We start from the raw sequence: 21,967 nt of genomic DNA, 5'->3' as shown, positions 1-21,967 counted from the left end.
AGATTTTTATTTCATTCCATGTGGGAATGTTTATTATGTTTGATTCTGCTCCTGAATCAATTAAAAAATCTATTTCAAGGTCTGGTGGTTGAAATTCTTTATTTCTTGGGCTTTCTAAGAGAAATGGTATTGTCCAAATTTTTTCTTTGGGTTGTTCTTTTTGTATATTTTGATAAATGTGGTTTGTATTCAAGCATTTTGTTTTGGTATTTTTATTGGTTTGATTTGTAGTGTTTATCTCATTTGTTTCTTGCGTCGTTGGTGTGGAATTTATGGGTGTAGTGTAATGATTTTGAAGAATTTGTGATTGATTTTCATATATATGTGATGGAAAGGGTTGTTCATATATGACAGATTCATAGTCATTTTCGACTTTTATCATATTGATATCAAGAGTGTTTTCAGTATCTATTTCTGAATCTGATGATGTACAGTTTATTTGATTGAGTTGTAACGTATCAGTTACTGTGTCATCAATACCTGGAGGGTCTGATGTTGTTTCTGGGTTAGCTTGTACTTGATTGATTTGTCTTTGATGTTTAGGTGTACTGCTTCTGTGACGATTATTAGAGTTATTGTAGTGATTATTATTTCGGTGTGGTGATTGGGAATAATTTCGATAGCGATTATTATAACTTGGGTGTCGGTTTTGTGAATTATTTCGCGATCTGTTTTGGTAATTATTGTTTGGTCTGTTATAGTTCGATCTATTATATGAGTTATTCCTTGATCGGTTGTTCGGGTAATTCTGGTTTCGGTTGTTTGAATAACTTCTGTTTCGATTATAGGAGTAGTTTCTATTCCTATTGTATGATGAATTTCGTGATTGGTTGTTTGGATAATAGTTATTTCTTGATTGAGAATTAGATCTAGAAACAAATCGTTGTGTATTTGAATTTGATCTGGAGTAGTTATTTCGACTATTCGGTCTATTGTAGTGATTTTGTGATGAATTATACGTGTTTCTTCGTTCTGGTGATCTTCCTCTATAACTTGAGTTATATGGAGATTGATTTCTTGTATAGCTTGTATTGTTTGGGAGTGGTTTTCCTGAACTGTTGTTGCTGTATACATTTTTGTTTGGTAGGTTTTGATCTTTTTTCATGTATTGATAAAATGATTTATTTGGTTCTTTGTATTTTTGAGGTTTATTTTGACTATCTTGTTGTTTTTGTCTACATTCGGAAATACTATGTCCGTATCGTCGGCAATAATTACACCATTTTTTGAAAGATGGTTTGCCTTTAAAGTTCGGGTTCTTTTCGTAAATATTGAGTATTTCAGTGATTTTTTCAACGAGATCTGTTTCTGATTCTTGTATATTATTAATATTAGTGGGAGTCGTTTCAATTTTGTTAACGTATTGTAATTTCAGATTTTCCGTTTCTTCTAATTTCATTGTGATTTCTGCTTGTTCTAGTTTGTCTACTAGTTTTCTAAAATCTAAATCGGGTTCTCGAATTGAAGAAGGATGTGATGCTCTCTTTTTTATTGCTATTTTCCTTAATTGTGGTGTTAAGGTCATCATTAAGATTTCTGTCATCTTAGTGTTTTTATAGTCATGTGTATTTAGTGAATATGCTTTTCGAACTAGTGTTTCGATTCTTACTGCTATTTGCTTGATGGTTTCGTTTGGTAATCTGCGAATTTCATTACATAAAACTCTTTGTTGTTGTTTGTTTCTTTCGGAGTCAAACATTTTTGAAAATTCTTGTGTAAATCTTTTCCAGTTTGATTTTATTTCTTGAGGTAGTACTGAAAACCATTTTTGGGCTGCGCCATCTAAGGTTGTTTGTATCAACGCTGTGCGTCGATGTATCCAGTTTTGATGTAGTGGCGTGTTAATTGGTTCAGGTCCAATATTTAAAATTAAATTTGCTGTTACTGCATTTAAGTAATCTTCTACAGAGTATTCAGGGTCTGTTCCTGTGAAAACCATTAAGGGTTTATTTGATGTTATTGATGATCCACCCATAAGGTATGGATTCATTGTCATTTGTAATGATTCAGCTGCATTTGGCATTTGAGAAAAATTTGAAAGTTGGTTTCTTGTTATTTCATGTTGTTGAAGATAATACGGGAGTGGTATTTCATTTTGCATTTGTGATGGTTGATACGAGTGTGTAGTCATTGGATTTTGTTGTTGAATTGGTTGAAAAGATTGTATATTAATTGGATTTGGTTGTTGAATTGGTTGTTGATATTGTGCATCTATTGATTGTGGAGAAAAATTTCTATGGTTTGTACGTGTTTTCTGTATTCCTTGTCTACGATATTCTTGAGTATTTGGTGCAAATATATCTGGTTGTAAGAAATCTTCATCTGAGGATAAATAATCCATTTGATAAGATGTTTGTTTTTTATTTTTATTTTGTTGAAAAAATGGGTAATTTTCACTGCGATCCTGTGGAGGATTTGGTTGAAAATTTGTGGAATTATATTGGGCCGTTGGGTTATCCCAGTTTCGAGGTTTTGTATATTGATTAAAATTTCTTTGTGGTTTATAATTTGTTTTTGATGGATGTGTATAATTATAATTATGGTCTGCAAAGTTGTTTCTAGTGAATGTTTTGCGTGTTTTTGATGGTATTGTCATGGGTTTGTATGTTTGGTAATCCATATGTGAATATTTAGGGGCAACCGAAGGTTTAACGGTTGATTGTAAGGTTACCTGTGTTTGTGAAGGATTTGTATTTCTTGGTGTTGTTAAATTTGGGCGTATTGGTGAAATACTTTGTTGTGTAGTTGTTGTGTGTACAATTTCTTCATTTATGAAGTGTGATGGTGTCTGTATATCTTGTTGAGTAAGATTCCTAGTTCCATTGAGGTTTTCATTTTCATTGTGTATGACTGTAGAGTTTAAACTATTATTTTGTGTATCGGGTAAAAATGTATTATAGTTTAATGGTGTTGCATCAATTGTTAATGGTATTACTCTTACATAATCTCTTATGTAAGATATTGTACCTATTGCTTGACTTGAGATTGATTGTGGAAAGTTTATAAATACGGGATGAGACCATTCGGGGTCCCAAACATAATCTGATTGTTCTGTGATAGCTGTATCATCGTTCGAGTTTTGGGGTCTAAAATTTTTTCTTGCTTGTGCAATTAAATCAATATTGTGTGTAAAATAATCTATTATGAACCATGCTAAAATTTTTTGTAAATCGTGTTTGGTATGTTGTGAAACGTCGTCTTTCGTGAAATTTTCTTTAATGATGTTTAAATAACCAGAGAGTAGTGTGATTTCATGTCGTACTCTTAAATGTTTAGATGTTTCTGTCGGTGAGACATTTGTTAATGGGAGTTCATTTTCTAATATCGAAATATAACTATATATTATTGCGAAAACTTCATTAGTGAAAATGGAGTTTGCTCTTTGTGAGTTATGGTATTGGATGCTTTTTATATATTCTGAAAAAACTTTTGAAAATTCTAAATCAAGATCGTCTGTTTGAATAGTATATGTTCTATTATTATGGTTTGGGGAAGTGAATTCTATGGAGTAGATTCCATACTGTTGTGTTATGTTGCATATATCTTTTAGATAGTGATCTATGATTTGTCTTTTGATTTTTACATCGGGGAACTCTGTTTTACATGGACTGATTCCGGGTTCAAATAAATTTACGAGTAAATTTTGACAAAATATGTGTTGTCCTCTATCAGTATCTGCATCTACTATAAAAGGAAAGATTTCATCATCATCTGGAGTTTCGTCACCTGGGGTGTGCGTTGAACTCATTTTTTCGTTCGATGACTGTTAATATGTAATTATTAATGTGTCGAATTGGTTGATTCCAGTTGTATAGATGTACTGGTTTGTGTTTATACTGCTTTTTTATTCTTCTTTTTCCTCTTTGTGATGAATTTGAAGTTGTTTCTGAGTCAGAAAAATATAATTGATCGTGTTGTGGGTAATTTTTATCTATTGATTCTTTTAGTTTGTAGAGTTCGTCTAAACTGTTGGTTTCTGATTCTGAAAATGCGTTTCGATTTTTTGAAAATCTTTTTCGTGTTATTTGTCTTTGTTTAGTGATTATTTTTCTCTTTAGTGTTTGTCGTTTTGTTCGAATGTATCCAACTGTTTGTGTATGAGGTGTGATTACAAGGTCGTATTTTTTGTTATCTATTTCACAATTGTGTAAAACGATTGTTTGTTTATTCCCTAGGTTTTTAAATGACATAAGGTTTAGGATGACGGGTGCAAAAGGTTGTTAAATGATTTCTATTTTCCTAAACTGTTAGTTCTTACGATTTTTTGGTTAGCTTAACCTGGGTCTATTTGTTTAGGGTTGGAGAGAAAAGTATATCGATTCCGAAGAATGATTTTTACTTTCTCGTGACTAGTATAAGCTAAGGTGTTAACTTACTTAATCTTACTTAGGGGTAGTGATTGTGTTCAAGGGTTGGAGAATAGTAAATCGATCCACAAGGTTCAGGTATAATTAGAACGCGAGTAGTTCGTTAGATACTATTTTAAACTTACTAAGTCTAAGATTTATCCTGGGTCTGGTAAGAGGGGGGATCAAGTGAAGGATGAATAACCGAAGTTCTTCACTGTTTATCCTAATTTGAATGATTAGTTTTGTTTAAAAATTTCTATTAGTCTTGGGTCTTTAGAAAGGGTTGGGTAGTGAATCGACGTTTGAGGTCGTTAGACACTAATTAAGTGGGTGGGGGAGAACAAAGTTGTTCTGTTTGATCCAAGGATAAGCCTTGATGATCAAATTTAAAATGTAATGAAGTAGAAAATGATTTAAGATCCAAGGATAAGCCTTGATGATCTGGTTTTAAAATTAAGTGACTTTAAGTTTTAATGAGGTTTTAAATTTGTGTAAAGGAAAGATTTAGTATTTTATGATATTAGTGAGTTGATGATTGCTGTTATGTTTTAGGTGATGAAGCTGGAACAACAGGATGATTTATGATTACTAACCATTTATTGTCATGCTACTAATTTTTATTTTTATTTTCCAATAAATATTTTTCAAACATGTTTTGTATAATACTGCAGAATTTTAGGAAAACGATCTTAGATCTTTTTATCAATCGTTATTGTATAATATTAATTTTGTTTAGCGCCTGAAATGATTTTGAAGATTTACTTCAAGGTTTTATGTTTGCAAATGGAAATCTAAATTCATTGCAAGTAGTATTCGAAATATAAAAGTTTGTTCTGGCTTTTGCCGAACTATCATGTAACTATACGGCAAGTTTCTACTTTGTCGTATGTCGTCTTTGGTTCGATGTCTTCTTCCAATTCCGGGTAGTTCTATTATGGTTCGGAATATTGGCTCGGATCTATTGAGTCGGAGAGACATTTCAATTAAATTATTGTCGTATAACATTTTGTAAATGTTTTTGTCTAATTTCTAATCTAATTTTGGTTAATTCTAATCTAATAAGGTCTTGTTCGAGACTTATGGTCGCACCAGATGAGTTAGGACTGGAGTGTAACTCATAGAGTAATTTCGGATAGGGTACACCGTCTGCTCGTCACGCTATCTTATTTTCGGCCGGATAGATTCGTGCAACTTCTTAGTCTAATACCGATCCTAATCTTACTCTTATACTATCTAGTCTCAGGTTGTTTAACTAGTCTCTGCTAGGCTCAATAGATCTAGGGTATACTGGTTTATTGCGGCTGCTGAAGTGCTCGGGAGAGTCCAACTAATTTCTAAGTTAAATTCAAATCTCTCTGGTGCTGAAATTACAAGTAACTTCAGCACTTACAAATAAGTGGGTTGTTAGTTAGATGGATCATGATTGGTTAATATTAAATACTTTACATTGGTAAAACATTTAATTTATCCAATCATAAAATATAGTTTAGATCAGGTTCCAAAAACTTGAAGCCTATTTTTGCTGCAAATATCGAGTACCAACTAAAAATTGGTTGATTTTAGAAAAAAATCTCGAAGTTAATTTTGTTGTTAAGACTAAGGTGATAAAAGTTGACCTCAAATTGATTCATTACTTACCTTCAAATCTAACCCTTCTGGAAATTTAACGGTCTATAGCTTTTTATCAACTTTTTGTCTATAACTTTTTTGCTGCGGTCTATAACTTTTTAAGAAAAAACCATGACAGCGAACAAGGAACAAAAAAAGTGACAAAAAAACAAAAAAGAGGGATTTTTGATTTTTGAAATTTTATCCAATCTTTCTCATTACATCATATTACGAACTTGAAAGAACATAATCCCGATTTTATTCTAAACCCTTCTTTCTGTCACCAGAAACTGAATAGTGCAGTTACGGGGCAGTCGCAGCATTGAGGGTTTAACCACAACACGGGCGTTTTTGTTGAAATTTCCTTTAGACATGAAATATACTTCAACTACAGAAGTTTCTGTATTAAGTTTGATATTTAATGCGTAGGTTACGGGCTCTTCTTCTTTTGCAAGATTGTAGGCTAAAAACGCACAGAATTCTATCCTGAATTGCAATCCGTACAAAAAATTGACCGAAAAAATTGAACACTTAAAGGGCTTATAGAGAAAGAACGGCGTGTATTGGTCACTGTATTCTTTCCATATATAACTTTTATTCCTTCTAAAGTTTGAATGTTTTGAATTACTTGGCTTCATGTGATAGTTTAATTTTTTTAATTTTCATTTTGAGTTTATCGGATTCCAAAAAATACGCGGATTTTCCTTTTTTCCAAGTAAAAAGCTTGTTTTGAATTGTTGCAATTGGCACGTTACAACTGACTTCATTTTGCAGTTGCAAAATAAATTAAAGAAAAAAAGGGGTTGCTAAAATTTCTTGTTGTCGAAAGTTGTTGTATCTGAAGCTTGATTTGACGCATCTTTGGGCAAATAAACATTTGTGGTTCACCACCCTTTAGCTGAATGTTTTTCAAAATTAGGTTTGGTTGTTGCTTGTCGCTTCATGCGTAATTCGGTCCAAGTTTTTGCTGCTGCCCAACCGTATGGTTAGTAGTTTGAACGGGAGTGAAAGGTGATGCGTGTGTTGCTTGCCTTTTGTCCGTTTTAACTAATTAAATCTGTTGGATTTCAGCACGTTGCGTGCTGCGTGATTGTTTTTTTTTCAGTCCTTGTCTCCAGTAGTCTTTCTTTTCCTGCGGCGTTTCCACTGGCGTTGTTTTGTTTAATTCCAAAGTTAGCAAAAAAGATTGCCTTACGAGGGCTTTTAAAATTTTTCCAATGCTTGTTGGGCTCAAAAGAGTTTTTTTTACTGACATCAGATGTGGTGGTTAAGTTTTGTCATTATCCATTGTTGCTGAGAACTGTCTTTAATGTGAGTCGCTTTCATTGATGTGAGTCGCCATCTTCTGTTTTCAATGGCCATTGCTGTCATTAATCTATTGAGCCCTTTGTTGAATAGTAAATTGATTGTTTTGAGTTTGCTGCTAAGTCGCCCAAAGTTTGGCTGGGGTTTTTGATTCTTCCGGCGAGATGCTGTAGAGTGTAGAGTGTCGTCAGTGCTGGGAATTTCACCAAAGATATCATTATGTATCGAGTTTTGAAGCCAAGCTGGAGGTTTTTTCCTCAGCAGGACTCGGGTTGAAGTTGTCTTAATCTTCCGTGGAATTCATGAATGCTAAACGAACTTGTAACTGCTGCTGTCGGTTCGTAAGGGTTGTAGAATTTAAACAAAATATCGTGACGTCCTGACGTTGCTTCCTTGTTTCGAGATTTTCTCCGTCGATGTCGGGCTTAGTTGCTAATTTTACTGATACTTTTTAGCCGGCTTGTCAATTTCCTTTTTCTCGTTACAACTTTAAAAGATAATGTTGAGATTCGTTTGCGTCTCGCTTTTCTTTTTGTTTGCTTCCTTGGTGGGTTGTCATAAGATGACGGTGTTGAATTCTGCTGCTCTCAAAAAATGTCTGTGTTAATTGAGGTGGTGTTGTCTGTAGAATTCTGTTGTGATTTCAAATCCATTGCAAACCTAATGAGTTTAATCTGTCGTCGTGAAAATTGCAGATCATTTGGTTGGTACGTCAAGATTCTCTGACTGGTGCTACTGATACCTGCTGTCAATTGTCTGCTATAGGTTGATTCAGGTGAAACAGTTGCTGCCCCCTAATTTTCCGAACGTTTTTCTTTAATCAACAATTGTTGCCTGCCTCGCTTGGTACTGCAATTGTTCATCCCAGAGCTCTCTTCACTGCACTTAGAACCTTAGCTTATCTTTTGTTCATCGTTTCTGGTTCAATTACATTGATTTTGTTGATTACTAGTATGATGCAAATTGAGTTGTGGCTGAATGTGAGGAAGGCAATTCCACAGATGCTGTTGAGCTTGTGAGTTTCCACGCTAACTTTGGTTTCATCCTCAATAAAAAAAATTCCATGTCGTTGAAATGCTCTCGAACGGGTGAATTGTGAGATCAACTTTTATGGCGTCCATGGTATGCAAGTCGAAGAAAACTCCAACGAAGATCGGGCTACTTCTTTTATTTCTCTTTGTTCAAAAAATGTGCTCTCTCCTGTGATATATAGCTATTCTTACTTCCACTGTCGAGAACAGTGTACACCTCGATGAAGTTGTGGTGAGGCTGGAGATTCACTTGTAGTAAATACAGGAGTGAGTTGGTTTTGAAATGCATTGCATTATGACTCACTAGGTGCATTGACTGATTTGGCGTCTGGTTGGTGTTGATTTGCGTGAATTGCGTGAACAGTCTTTTACTTGATGTTTTTTCCGAGACAGTTGTAACAGAGTTGTTTGGTTGCATGGGTGGTAAATGATAATATGCTATTGCGAACTGCCTTATCCATTTGTTGAAGAAGATGAGATAAGGTTGCTCAAGGTTCTCGGTGCTGATTTGTTGCGTCCAATTCGTCTGTGGTGGAGTTGTTACAGCTGCAATTTCTCATAGCATCTGTCTGAATCCATCAGAGATGTCGTCGTGTTCCTCTTGTATTTCAGTGAAGCGGTTGATCAGATGCGTTCAATTGAGTATTCTAAGAGGTAGGTGGAAACCTCTTCCAGTTTGCTGAGTATTTTGCTCACCTCTGTTTCTGGGTTCTATTTCAAATTGATGATTTTTCGTTTTTGTTAGCTGTCTTTGTTAGCTCCAGTCGTAGGTAGCTAGACCGAAGCCTCAAAGGAGCGGAACGAAAAAAAAACAATGGTGCAGTAAGTGTATTTTCAAATAAAAAAACACAACAAAATTACAAATGAAAGATACAAATGCTCGATAGTAGATCAATTCGATACTAAGACACGCGGAAAACTAAAGAAATCAAAACATAAAAACAAATGCCTTTTACCAAAGTTAGGCTATTGATGTCAAACATTTCATTCAAATTTTTATTCTAAGAGGCTGCAAAATGAGGGTCCGTTGGATTGCACCGAAGATGAAATTGTGTTGATAACAACTTGAACAGAGGGTCGAGTTACGGTGTTTTTTCTGTGGTTTAGCTCATCGCCATGAAAAAAAACAATTGGAGTAAAATGGTCACTCAGTTTTTTTAAATTAGGCTTCAACTCTTTCTAGAATTTAAATGTTTTGAATTATTTGGTTGCACGTAATATTTGATTCTGTTTTTTGTTGATCTTCCAGTTAGATTTATCTGGTTCAAATTAATTAGACGAATTTTGCAGCTTTCCATGTGAATAGCTTAGTTTGAACTGTTGCAACTGGCACGTTACAGGGCTCTTTAATCTAAACTTTTTTTTGAAAACTCAATTTGAAAAAAGTCGAACGAATGTGTTTTTAAGTATAGAGGCGTTATGTATAGTGGCAAGGTGTTCACTTCAAAGTGGTCAGATCTTGTAATCGATCATCTGCCAAGGCAATAATAGTGTATGAGTACGAGCTCTTTTTTGATCTCTCGCTTCAAGTCTACCACAGCCTGACCAATTTTTTTACTTGAAATTATGGCACCACGTGAAGCCAAAAAATGAGCTTCGCTCAATCACAAACAACTAATTTGAACTAAGGGGAAAAAACAATAGGATTACAGACAGGCTTGTTAGCTTTCCTTACAGACAGGCTTGATAATAGATGCTCTGCGAACCCTATCCTTGCCAACCCTAGCATTGTTATTGAGTTTGTTATCATGGATAAAGCTATTGACTATCAGTATATTGAGGTGATTGCTTTTAAATTTTAATAAAAGATCTAAATGGTTTTTGCATTCAATTTTTTACAGCAAAATCAATTAAACATTTGTTTGCGTGGCTTTCTGTCTTATTCTAAGCTTCACACTCTTACTGCCTGAAAAACATTATTTTATTAATTAATAATTATTAATTAATTAGTACAAACTGTGTCACTATTATTGTTATTACAGGGTACTATCCGATCCAGTGGTATGAGATCCTGATGTTGCTGCCGACCTCGTTCTCCATCATGGTTTTCACCTCCTTCAGGATTTTCCGCAAAGTACATCATAGTGGCCGCAACTTCAACACCTCAGACCGCACCTACACCGACAGGGACCTGCAACTCCTCAAGGTCAGTCAGTCAGTGCGAATGGACCTGTGAACAGTCATTTCCGCCCAGACACTTCTGCTAGGACATTTCCGCCCCAAAGGCAGTCAGAGTCCCCGGGCCGGGGTGCTCGACTTATGTTTCGACTTTGAAAGTCGAGCAAGTGCAGTTTTGCGACTGAAAGTCCGCGGTCGAGAAGCAATTTTAAGTCGAGCACAAATTCGAAACTTACCCGATTCTGCCCGAGAAAGTCGAAATATAGGTCGAGCACATCAGCTTAGTTTTTTCCAAGAATTTAATTAACAATCTATCTTAACAACAATCTAATACTCCTATGGTATCTACAAAAAATTCTCCACCTCTATAATTAAATAAAGTAAAATAGCATTGGAGCTTTGTATTGATATTTATAATTTTGCTGCACTCTGATTAGTCGAAAATTCAATTGAACTACTTTACTTAACACTACCCCTTTTTAAAAAAGTGGGGTGAGGGGGGATTTTTGTGTACATCCGACCGAATCTACGCCCAGTTCCTTTGGGATTTGACCCCTGGCCCCCCTAAGAGTCATCTCCCTCTTAGTGCCCTCGTACGCCATTCTTAACCCACTTTTTTTTAAAGGTAGGGGAGCGCACACCAAAAAAAAACGCTAATTTTGAAAAAGTGTTTAAGTTGCGTATTTTTTCAAACTTTAGCCCGCAGAGCACACATTTTTTAAAAATCAATAGGGTCCTGATGGGTTTTGAGCGAGCTCGAAAAATAAGTTTGGTCCACCAAACAAAAAAAAGTAAAAAAGTTACCCGCATTGGAGTTCCATGAATATAATTCGATTATAGTTGAGTCTTGTTGTCATTGCCCACAAAAGTGAAAAAAAAAATCGATTATATTCAATAAAAAATGGATTATGATGTTACTATTTTTCGAGGCAACAAAATCCATTTTTACTCCATTATAATCGGTTTTTTTTTCACTTTTGTTTACTTTTGTTTCTGTCTAAAAATATAACACGCTGAATCAATTAAAATCCTCCATTTCATTTCTCAGGTCATTATATCGTTGGTGGGGCTTAGGAAATTAGACGATCAGAAAATTAGACGGGTGCTACAAAAATGGAACCAGATCTAAACTAGAATTTATTATTGGATATTATTCTGATATTTTATCTCTATAAAATATTGAATACTAACCAATCATACTCCATCAAACTAACAACCCACTTATTTGTAAGTGCTGAAACTACTTGTAGTTTCAGCACCAGAGCAATTTGAATTAAGCTTAGAATACAATTGTTCTCATTCTGGAACTAACTCGCATAAACCGCTGTACGCTAGATCTATTAGGACTAGGAGATATAAGAGTAAGATTAAGATTGGTATTAGACTAAGAAGTTGCACGAATCTATCAGGCCGAAAATAAAATAGCGTGACGAGCAGACAGTGTACCGTATCTGAAATTACTTTATGAGTTTAGCCAATAGGTCATAACTCATCTGGTGCGACCAAAAGTCTCGAACAGACCTTAAATAACCTAAATTTGATTTTAAGAAATAGATTAGAATTAGACAAATACAACGTTTTAAAAAATGTTATATGACAAAAATTTAGTAGAAATGTCTCTACGACTCAATAGATCAGATCCAACATTCCGAACAAAACGAGAACTAACCGGTATTGGAAGAAGACCTCGGACAACAGACGACGTACGACTAGGAAGAAATCTACCATTCGATTTCATGATTATACGACAAAAACGAGATCAAACTTTTATATTTAGAAAACTTCCAGCAGTAAATTTACATTTTCATTTACTGGCATAAAATTTTGAAGAAACATCTTCAATAACCTTTCATGGCGCCAAACCTAATAATTATACAATAACGACCGATAAAAACAACACCAGTTCTTCTTGAGAAATCTGCAGTAAATTAAAAACATCTTGAAAAAACATATTTATTGGTTAGAAAAGTACAAAAATTAGTTAGTATAAAGCATCAATTGTTAATATAAATAAATCATCTCATCAACCCAGCTTCATCACTTACAACATAACAGCAAATCTCAAAAACTAACAATCATCAAAACTAAAAACTTAACCTTTTAAACTTAACCTTTTATCGAAAAACTATCAAGGCTTACCCTTGTTTTCACTTAAATTAATTTCATTTAAAATAACAGATCATCAAGGGTTCCCTTGGATCTTTAAACTGTATTCAACTAAATCTAAATTTCTGATCATCAAGGCTTTCCTTGGTTCTTTAAAATAAATTAAACTAAATCTAAATTTCTGATCATCAAGGCTTATCCTTGGATAAAATAGAACAATTTTGTTCTCCCCTCCCATATTAATCAGTATCTAACGACCTCAAACATTGATTCACTACCCAACCCTTATTAAAGACCCATAATTAACAAATTTTTTCCAAAAGGCTAACCATTCTAATTAGGATAAACAGTGAAGCACTTCGGTTACTCATCCTTTACTTGATCCCCTTCCTCTTAAATGACCCAGGCTAAAACACTTAAATTTAGTGAGTCATAAAATAGTATCTAACGAACTACTTGGGTTCTAATTATACCTGAACCTTGTGGACCTATTTACTATTCTCCAACCCTTGATCACAAATCACAACCCCTAAGTAAGATTAGGTAAGTCCATCTTAACTTGGAATTTCTCACGAGAAAGTAAAAATCATTCTCACGAATCGATATAAGCTTTTCTCTCTAACCCACAAAATACGTCACAAGTTAAGCTAACCACAAAAAATTGTAAGAACTAACAGTTTAAGACACTAGAATTCACTAACCCTAATATTGCATCCATCATCCAAAACCTTATGTCAAGAGACAATTTAGGAAACAAACAAACCTTTATATTACACAACTGTATAATTAACGACGAAAGATAAGACTTCGTAACCACACCACACAGCACACAGACAAACAATAGGATACATAAGAACGAAAAGACAAACACTAAGACAGAAAATTATCAACAAACAAAAACACTTTATTAGGAAACGATTTTTTGAAAACGAAGAAACGCAAGTACCAAAAAACTGAATTTAAAGGGTGACACACACTAAATTACAAACACTCCGACAACGGTTGTCCGTGAATATAGACACCATTTTGAGCACAAAAAAAGAGTAAGACACAATTTGCATGAAAAACCCTCGAAAAAACAACAGGCCAAAATGGCAGAAATTTTAATGGACTTTGTAGGTCAAATTATTCAACTTTTTCAAAAAATTGTGAAATCTTATTTTTTGAGACGCAAGATCTAGCCTACAAGACCCAGATTAGTTAATAAAAGCAGCCCCAGAACATCAACATGAGAAAAATTCGCGTCCCAACTCAAACCTCTGAAATCCACCAAAAAACAAGGAATTTGGCCATATTTTTTCAAACCTAGGGTCAAAAATCAAAATTTTAAGAACCTTGGGCCCTAGAAATGATTATTGGCTATGACTAGGATAGAAATTAGATGAATACATTTTGAATTGCGCTAGGGAGAAATTTTTTAAGATTTCAATATAATGAAAAACAAAGAAAATTTATAGTGAAAAAATTGTATACTAACAGAGTTTGAGCGTAGCAGTACTTTACGCCCCGATAAACACTCACTGCAACCTCCACCGAATACACCTATTCAGTATTATGCAATGATTGCATAACTGCCAATTAAACAAAAATACGCAAGGTTATTGTCAACCCACTAAAGAATCAATATGGTATAATCTTCCACTACATAACCACGATGAAGATCACTTTAATCACCCACAAAATTTAAAATTAGCTTCCGGTACAACACCAAATGTATTTTAAATAGAGAGGAAAAAAAATTGAAATTTACCAAAAAGTAGCAAAAAAATTATTACAGAGACAAAATATTAATTCCCAAAAAAATTCTCGATTCACACCAGCTACAAACCTAAAAATCGAAACATACGTTTTAATTCCAAATTTTACAACACAAAAAGGATCTTCTAAAAATTTACAGCCACTCCGAAAAGGACCACATCAAATAATTGATAAACCCCTTGATGTTCCACCTTATTATCCCAAAGAGTACGTTTTTCGCGAACTGACTCAATAATACTCCTTTACAGGACTCAAAGTTTTTCACAATAACTCCAATTATAAATAAAATCAAAGCACTGATATGAATTCTATCCAAAAACCATTAGAACAAAAAAAAAGAACTTAACAAACAAAAATCTCAAAAGTTAGACAACAAAAAGATAACTCAAACAGAAAGAAAAAATCGAAAATTAGAAGAAAAATTTTTACCACAAGATCAAAATAAAAAATCTCAACATAGACAATCATCGCCACTTCAAAGTCAGCCACGAAAAGATTATAAAACATTCATTCCACAATCTAAAATAGTAAAGAAAAATGAATTTCAGAAACCACTTTAAAATTAAATAACATTTTCACCTTTTGAAAGAGCTTTCAAACACCGGTACATTTTCTCAAAAATCATGCTGGAAAGCACTTAAGCAAATTAGTTCAAAATCAGCCGATAAGAATTTTTCCGAATCATCACCTTATTTTTGACACGCCTTCTTTAGCCGACAAACAATCACCTTCAAGCGTATCTCTAACTATAACTAAAAGACTTCCAGCTCAGAAATAAGAAAACCGCCAAAAATTGAGACCTGAAATAAACAAAATCTCAATATTACAACCCTCTTATATCGAGTAAAACAAAAATCAACAATATTGTCTCAACGTAGAACTCAAAACTCACTCAAAAAAAAATAAGTTTGCCCAAAGAACAAAATGGACATGATCATTTAGCCTAAAGTACAAATATCTCTTAGATACCCCAATCATCCAATAAATAAAAACAAAACTAGGAAGACCCTTAAGAGCCCTCAAAACTTCCCTCAACTAAAACCTTCAACGTAGACGAATCCCGCCCACTAATCGTCCCACACGAATTCCTACAGCCCGTTGAAATCCCGATCCTAGAATTCATCAATAACACCAGGTATAACCATAAACTTAATAACCTCATCCAAAAAACACCTTATGAACTCTCACCTTGCACTGAAGAGCACCAAATCATTAAAGTATTCGAGTTGCCTTGGCCACTTCTCCAAACTAAATACATCATTCGTTTGTTAGCTAAGTTACTAACATCAGCAGAAATCATTCACGACGTTTGACGTTTTTCCCCACGGATTTTTCACGAATAAGATAATATGAGTTAAATAAATGATACTAATAAACTAGAACAAAAACTAACCATTCTTTATAAATGGTTTCTCTTTTTCTTTAGTCTTCACAGGCACGATCATCAATCATCTACAAAAAAGAAAAACGAAACAAAAAACAGGAAACTTTATTCTAGAATAATAAATTTATATTAACCAATGACAATAAATGAAGCAGTAAAATGTACCCCCAAACCAGCAATAAATTGATATATTAAGTGTTTTCCCATATGCAGTAAATATTCTTAAAATGAAACTAAATTGATAATTTCAACCCCCAATAAAGCCGTAAAATTAATAATTTCAAAGTAGTAAATTAATAAAAATTGCCTAAAAAATTAAAGCATTACTAACAATTTCAAAGACACTTCTTTGTAGTTTCAAATATTCACTCGCCCACAATCCTATTTGCAGCCCCAGAACATCAACATGAGAAAAATTCGCGTCCTAACTCAAACCTCTGAAATCCACCAAAAAACAAGGAGTTTGGCCATATTTTTTCAAAACTAGGGTCAAAAATCAAAATTTTAAGAACGTTAGGCCCTAGAGATGATTATTGGCTATGACTGGGATAAAAATTAGATGAATACATTTTGAATTGCGCTAGGGAGAAATTTTTTAAGATTTCAATATAATGAAAAACAAAGAAAATGCATAGCGAAAAAATTGTATACTAACAGAGTTTGAGCGTAGCAGTACTTTACGCCCCGATAAACACTCATTGCAACCTCCACCGAATACACCTATTTAGTATTATGCAATGATTGCATAACATGCCAATTAAACAAAAATACACAAGGTTATTGTCAACCCACTAAAGAATCAATATGTTATAATCTACCACCTCATAATCACGATGAAGATCACTTTCATCAACCACAAATTTTAAAATTAGCTTCCGGTACACACACCAAATGTATTTCAAACAGAGAGAAAAAACAAATTGAATTTTACCAAAAAGGAGCAAAAAAAATATTACAGAGACAAAATATTAATTCCCAAAAAATTCTCGATTCACACCAGTTACAAACTTAAAAATCGGAACATACGTTTTAATTCTAAATTTTACAACACAAAAAGGATCTTCTAAAAACTTACAGCCACTCCGAAAAGGACCATATCAAATAATTGATAAACCCACTGATAGTCCACCTTGATATCGCAAAGAGTACTCTTTTCTCGAGCTGACTCAATAATACTCCTTTACAGGACTCAAAGTTTTTCACAATAACTCCAATTATAAATAAAATCAAAGCACTGATATGAATTCTATCCAAAAACCATTAGAACAAAAAAAATAAAAAAAGAACTTAACAAGCAAAATCTCAAAAGTTAGACAACAAAAAGATAACTCAATTAGAAAGAAAAAATCGAAAATTAGAAGAAAAAATTTTACCACAAGATCAAAATAAAAAATCTCAACATAGACAATCATCGCGACTTCGAAGTCAGCCACGAAAAGATTATAAAACATTCATTCCACAATCTGAAATAATAAAGAAAAATGAAATTCAGAAACCACTTTAAAATTAAATAACATTTTCACCTCTTGAAAGAGCTTTCAAACACCCATAAATTTTCTCAAAATTCATGCTGGAAAGCACTTAAACAAACTAGTTAAAATTCAGCCGATATGAAGTTTTCCAAATCATCACCTTATTTTTGACACGACTTCTTTAGCCGACAAACACTCACCTTCAAGCGTATCTCTAACTATTACTAAAAGACTTCCAGCTCATAAATAAGCAAACCGCCGAAAATTGAGACCTGAAATAAACAAAATCTCAATATTACAACCCTCCTCTATCGAGTAGAACAAAGATCAACAATATTGTCTCAACGCAGAACTCAAAACTCACTCAAAAAAAATAAGTTTGCCCAAAGAACAAAATGGACATGATCATTTAGCCTAAAGTACAAATATCTCTTAGATACCCCAATCATCCAATAAATAAAAACAAAACTAGGAAGACCCTTAAGAGCCCTCAAAACTTCCCTCAACTAAAACCTTCAACGTAGACGAATCCGGCCCACTAATCGTCCCACACGAATTCCTACAGCCCGTTGAAATCCCGATCCTAGAATTCATCAATAACACCAGGTATAACCATAAACTTAATAACCTCATCCAAAAAACACCTTATGAACTCTCACCTTGCACTGAAGAGCACCAAATCATTAAAGCATTCGAGTTGCCTTGGCCACTTCTCCAAACTAAATACATCATTCGTTTGTTAGCTAAGTTACTAACATCAGCAGAAATCATCCACGACGTTTGACGTTTTTCCCCACGGATTTTTCACGAATAAGATAATATGAGTTAAATAAATGATACTAATAAACTAGAACAAAAACTAACCATTCTTTATAAATGGTTTTTCTTTTTCTTTAGTCTTCACAGGCACGATGATCAATCATCTACAAAAAAGAAAAACGAAACAAAAAACAGGAAACTTTATTCTAGAATTTATATTAACCAATGACAATAAATGAAGCAGTAAAATGTACCCCCAAACCAGCAATAAATTGATATATAAACTCTTTTCCCATATGCAGTAAATATTCTTAAAATGAAAATAAATTGATAATTTCAACCCCTCAATAAAGCTGTAAAATTAATAATTTCAAAGTAGTAATTTAATAAAAAATTGCCCAAAAAATTAAAGCATTACTAACCTTTTCAAAGACGCTTCTTTGTAATTTTAAATATTCACTCGCCCACAATCCTATCCACAATCGCACAGCTCGCCCACGAAGAATTGTTTAAAATAATGAAATTAAGTTTTCACTTTCACTGATAACAACTCTACCCAGTCTTAACACATTTCAAACTTTCCTTTAACCCGGTTGGAAAGGAATATTATAATATTCCAAACTAACCAACGCAGCTTACTAAACACCACAAACCACAACCTAACAGCATGACTAAGAGAAGAAAACCCACGGTACCCAAACCGGATTAGAACCAGCTTAGAACTGGATAATTTATTCTTTTGAAGACTCTTTAGAATAACCAAACTAAACAAGAACGCTTTTGCGATAAAAATTAATACAAGATCGTAACCTGAAAAAAATTGACAAAGTTTTGCATATGTAAATAATACAATGCAGTATATAGACTACATACAACCCAAATTCGAGCAGCAAGGCACTTGACAACCCAATCACACTCCAACTACAGAATGGCAAAACACACCCGATATGCTGCCTACAGTCACTACACTCAAAGGATTTAAAGTACGACTTGGCATCGCAACAAAGGAAACCCACTGAAACAGAACATTGGCCATCTCAATGTTCAAGTATACGTACAGATCCAAGTCAGCAGGCACTTCATCCAAAGTCAAACTACATGACACATCCGAACGAGATTGGAACATTGCTATTCTCTAATAAACCAAATCAACACTCATCACAACCGATCAGAAATCATGATACGATCTCCCGAAACGATCGTGATAACAATCCTTCTTCCAAATCAGAAAAAAGAATATGCTCGCAACTTCTAAAGAAAGACACCATCATCTATCCTCCACTACAGTAGAACACTGAAGAACTAAAACTCTGTAAAACCCGGATGGGTGGAATCAGATCTAAACTAGAATTTATTATTGGATATTATTTTGATATTTTATCTTTATAAAATGGTGAAAACTAACCAATCATACTCCATCAAACTAACAAGCCACTTATTTGTAAGTGCTGAAACTACTTGTAGTTTCAGCACCAGAGAAATTTGAATTAAGCTTAGAATACAGTTGTTCTCATTCTGGACCTAAATCATATAAACCGGTGTACACTAGATCTATTGAGACTAGGAGATATAAGAGTAAGATTAAGATTGATATTGGACTAAGAAGTTGCATGAATCTATCAGGCCGAAAATAAGATAGCGTGACGAGCAGACGATGTACCTTATCTGAAATTACTCTATGAGTTTAACCAATAGGTCATAACTCAAAACGTAAATTGACGATTTATGTATTACCCCCCCCCCCCCATACGCCACCTCCTCTCCCCCCCCCCCCCCCCCTCCTGGCCTCGTATGAGTATCAATGAAGCGAAACAAGGAAAGTGAAAAAAAATCCATTTTAATGTGATTTTCTAGTTTTATATAATCCATTATAATGGATTTCAAATGAATTCTAATGCATATAATTTTTGCGAAATAAATTGGATTTAAATCCATTCATAGTCCAATTTTGTTGTCTGAGCGAAACATGGGAATCGATTAAATTTACAACATTCTAGACCGCGAAAATCCCTTATAGTCGATTTGTTTTCACTTTTCTTAAATGCGGGTATATTTTGTAAATTTAGAGAACATTTTAGTTTCACTTCTGATGCAAACGATAGTTATGGCGAAAATTTTTAAATTTTTGAATCATTTTTCTTACTATTTCCCCATATGGTACCTAAGATATGGTTGCTAACACAAAAAAATATTGAAATCAACAGTTATGCTTATGTGAATTTTGTACCTAGTAAGTAACAAGCCCTCCTTTGCAATAGCTAACAAGATCCAATGTTTTGGCGATCAAAATTTATTGTGTGCTCGCCTGCGGAATTGTTTTGAAATTTCCGTTTGGGCTTGCGATTTTGCGCATGCGTTTGGAACGGGTCGAAAATTTAATTCAGCTAGAAAGTTTGATTTCATGAAATGGCAATTTGCGACCATGAAAGGCACGAGGAAATATGATATTTAAACTTGAATGGCTGGCTTTGCAAATCTTTTTTTTTGCATCTTGTTGGGGTTCTGTTGGAGGTTTCTTTCAGTGTTGTATGATTTAACAAGAGATCTCTTAAACTGTTTTCCCCCTAGGGTATCTTGTAACGAATCCCCCTATATAAAAAATAAATCAATGGTTAGGCTTAGGCATATGAGAATTTTGTACCTAGTAATGAATCCCCCAAAAGGGGGATAGTTAAAGAGACCTTTTGCAGGTTCTCATCCTCATGTTTGTGGCATTTCTCTGTGCAAACTTCCCCTGGTTTCTGCTTGTCACTTTCGACTTCAACGACACCGCCCACCACGGGTTCTACTACATCGTCACCTGGGTGATCCACTCAGCCACTCTTCTCAACCCCCTCATCTATGCTGCCAAGTACCCCCAGTTTCGAACCTCCTTCAACAAACTCCTGACCATGGCATGTTGTCTCAATCGCAGAGGCCGACCTCTGGTTCGCTCCGAGAACATACGTCTGGTGAAGCGAATCTCAAGCCAGCTGCATCTGCGGAAAGATCCAGTGGATGATTCAACAGTCCCGTTGGAGCCCAAAAGCAACCCTTTTTGAGTGTTTTAATGGTAATTTTATCGGTGGTAGACAAATTTAAACTATCATTGTTTTAGTTTTTTTTTGGCAAAAAGCTGTCTTTTTTATCAGACAAAATCTTAAATTGCGTAAGCTGATGCGAAATTTTGTCAGGCTGCAACAATTTTGAATCAAATTTTTTTAAGGTTTTGTAGATTTTTTTCTCGAATTGAAACGATATGACCGTTAGACCGTTAGGCTGATTGAGTTTTTTGTTACAATTGTTGTTTACCGTTCAGATTGGTGATTGATCCGGTTAATGTAGCAAAAGCACAAGCAAATTGGTCAGTACGCCGAAGCTCAGATAGCTGAAAGTTATTATGTGATGAATCTGATCTGATAAGAAAAACTTATGCCCTAAAAAAAAATATAATTAAAATTAAGCTATCATATTGCTCCCAAAAACGCAATTAGACAAAAGTATTTTACTTATAAACAGCCAAAGTTAATCAATGCTTACTTTAATTGATAAAATTTCGAACTTTTGGTCATACCAGCCGCCTTCAACTTTCTGCGCCCAACCTTTTTCCATGTCATAGTTTTTTCCACTCTTGATGAAAGAGTTAATTTAAGGCTATAATTCGTCAAAAATGTCTTTCTGATTGGAAAAGTCACAAACATTATAGTGGAAAAAATCAACCGAAAGCATCAAATGCGAAATCATTTTTTGGGTAAACCTAATAGATAAATTTGACTTACAAAGTTTTAAAATTAAGCGTGCTCTAAGTCAACTCCAAGTTAAAGTTTTCTTTTTAAAGATGAATTTTTTGCAGCCGATTTAAAAATAGAAGCAGATGTGCCACACAACTCGTTCAGTTTAACTGATTTGAGACCAGGTAATTGGTCCTAAATTGGGTCACATCACGATAATTCATTCATATTGCTCCCAATGTGGCATTGCGGCGCTCCGGTAGTGATGATGCCCAGTAATCATATGATTGCTGGTTCAAATCGCACGTGCGCTGCAGTTTGTAAGGTGAGCTCTTGCAAGTAATTCATAGCTTAAAGGGCTCTGAAT

At 34.2% G+C, this 21,967-nt stretch overlaps 1 protein-coding gene across 1 annotated transcript in view; it reads left to right on the top strand.

Annotated features, from left to right (window-relative positions):
• LOC134857135 (melatonin receptor type 1B-A-like) overlaps positions 1-20,969 on the top strand; it is a 95,883-nt gene extending 74,914 nt beyond the window's left edge. Inside the window, exons 4-5 of the mRNA XM_063873508.1 lie at positions 10,276-10,439; positions 20,581-20,969. Coding sequence (XP_063729578.1) covers positions 10,276-10,439; positions 20,581-20,931 — 515 coding nt within the window. The 3' untranslated portion in view covers positions 20,932-20,969. The remainder of the gene's footprint in view (positions 1-10,275; positions 10,440-20,580) is intronic.
• The last annotated feature ends 998 nt before the right edge of the window (positions 20,970-21,967 follow it).

This window comes from Symsagittifera roscoffensis, chromosome 1 (genome assembly GCF_963678635.1).
Source record: "Symsagittifera roscoffensis chromosome 1, txSymRosc1.1, whole genome shotgun sequence".
Lineage (NCBI taxonomy): Eukaryota > Metazoa > Xenacoelomorpha > Acoela > Convolutidae > Symsagittifera > Symsagittifera roscoffensis.
Note: the sequence above shows the minus strand (reverse complement) of the source record. Positions and strands in the feature narration are given on the sequence as shown.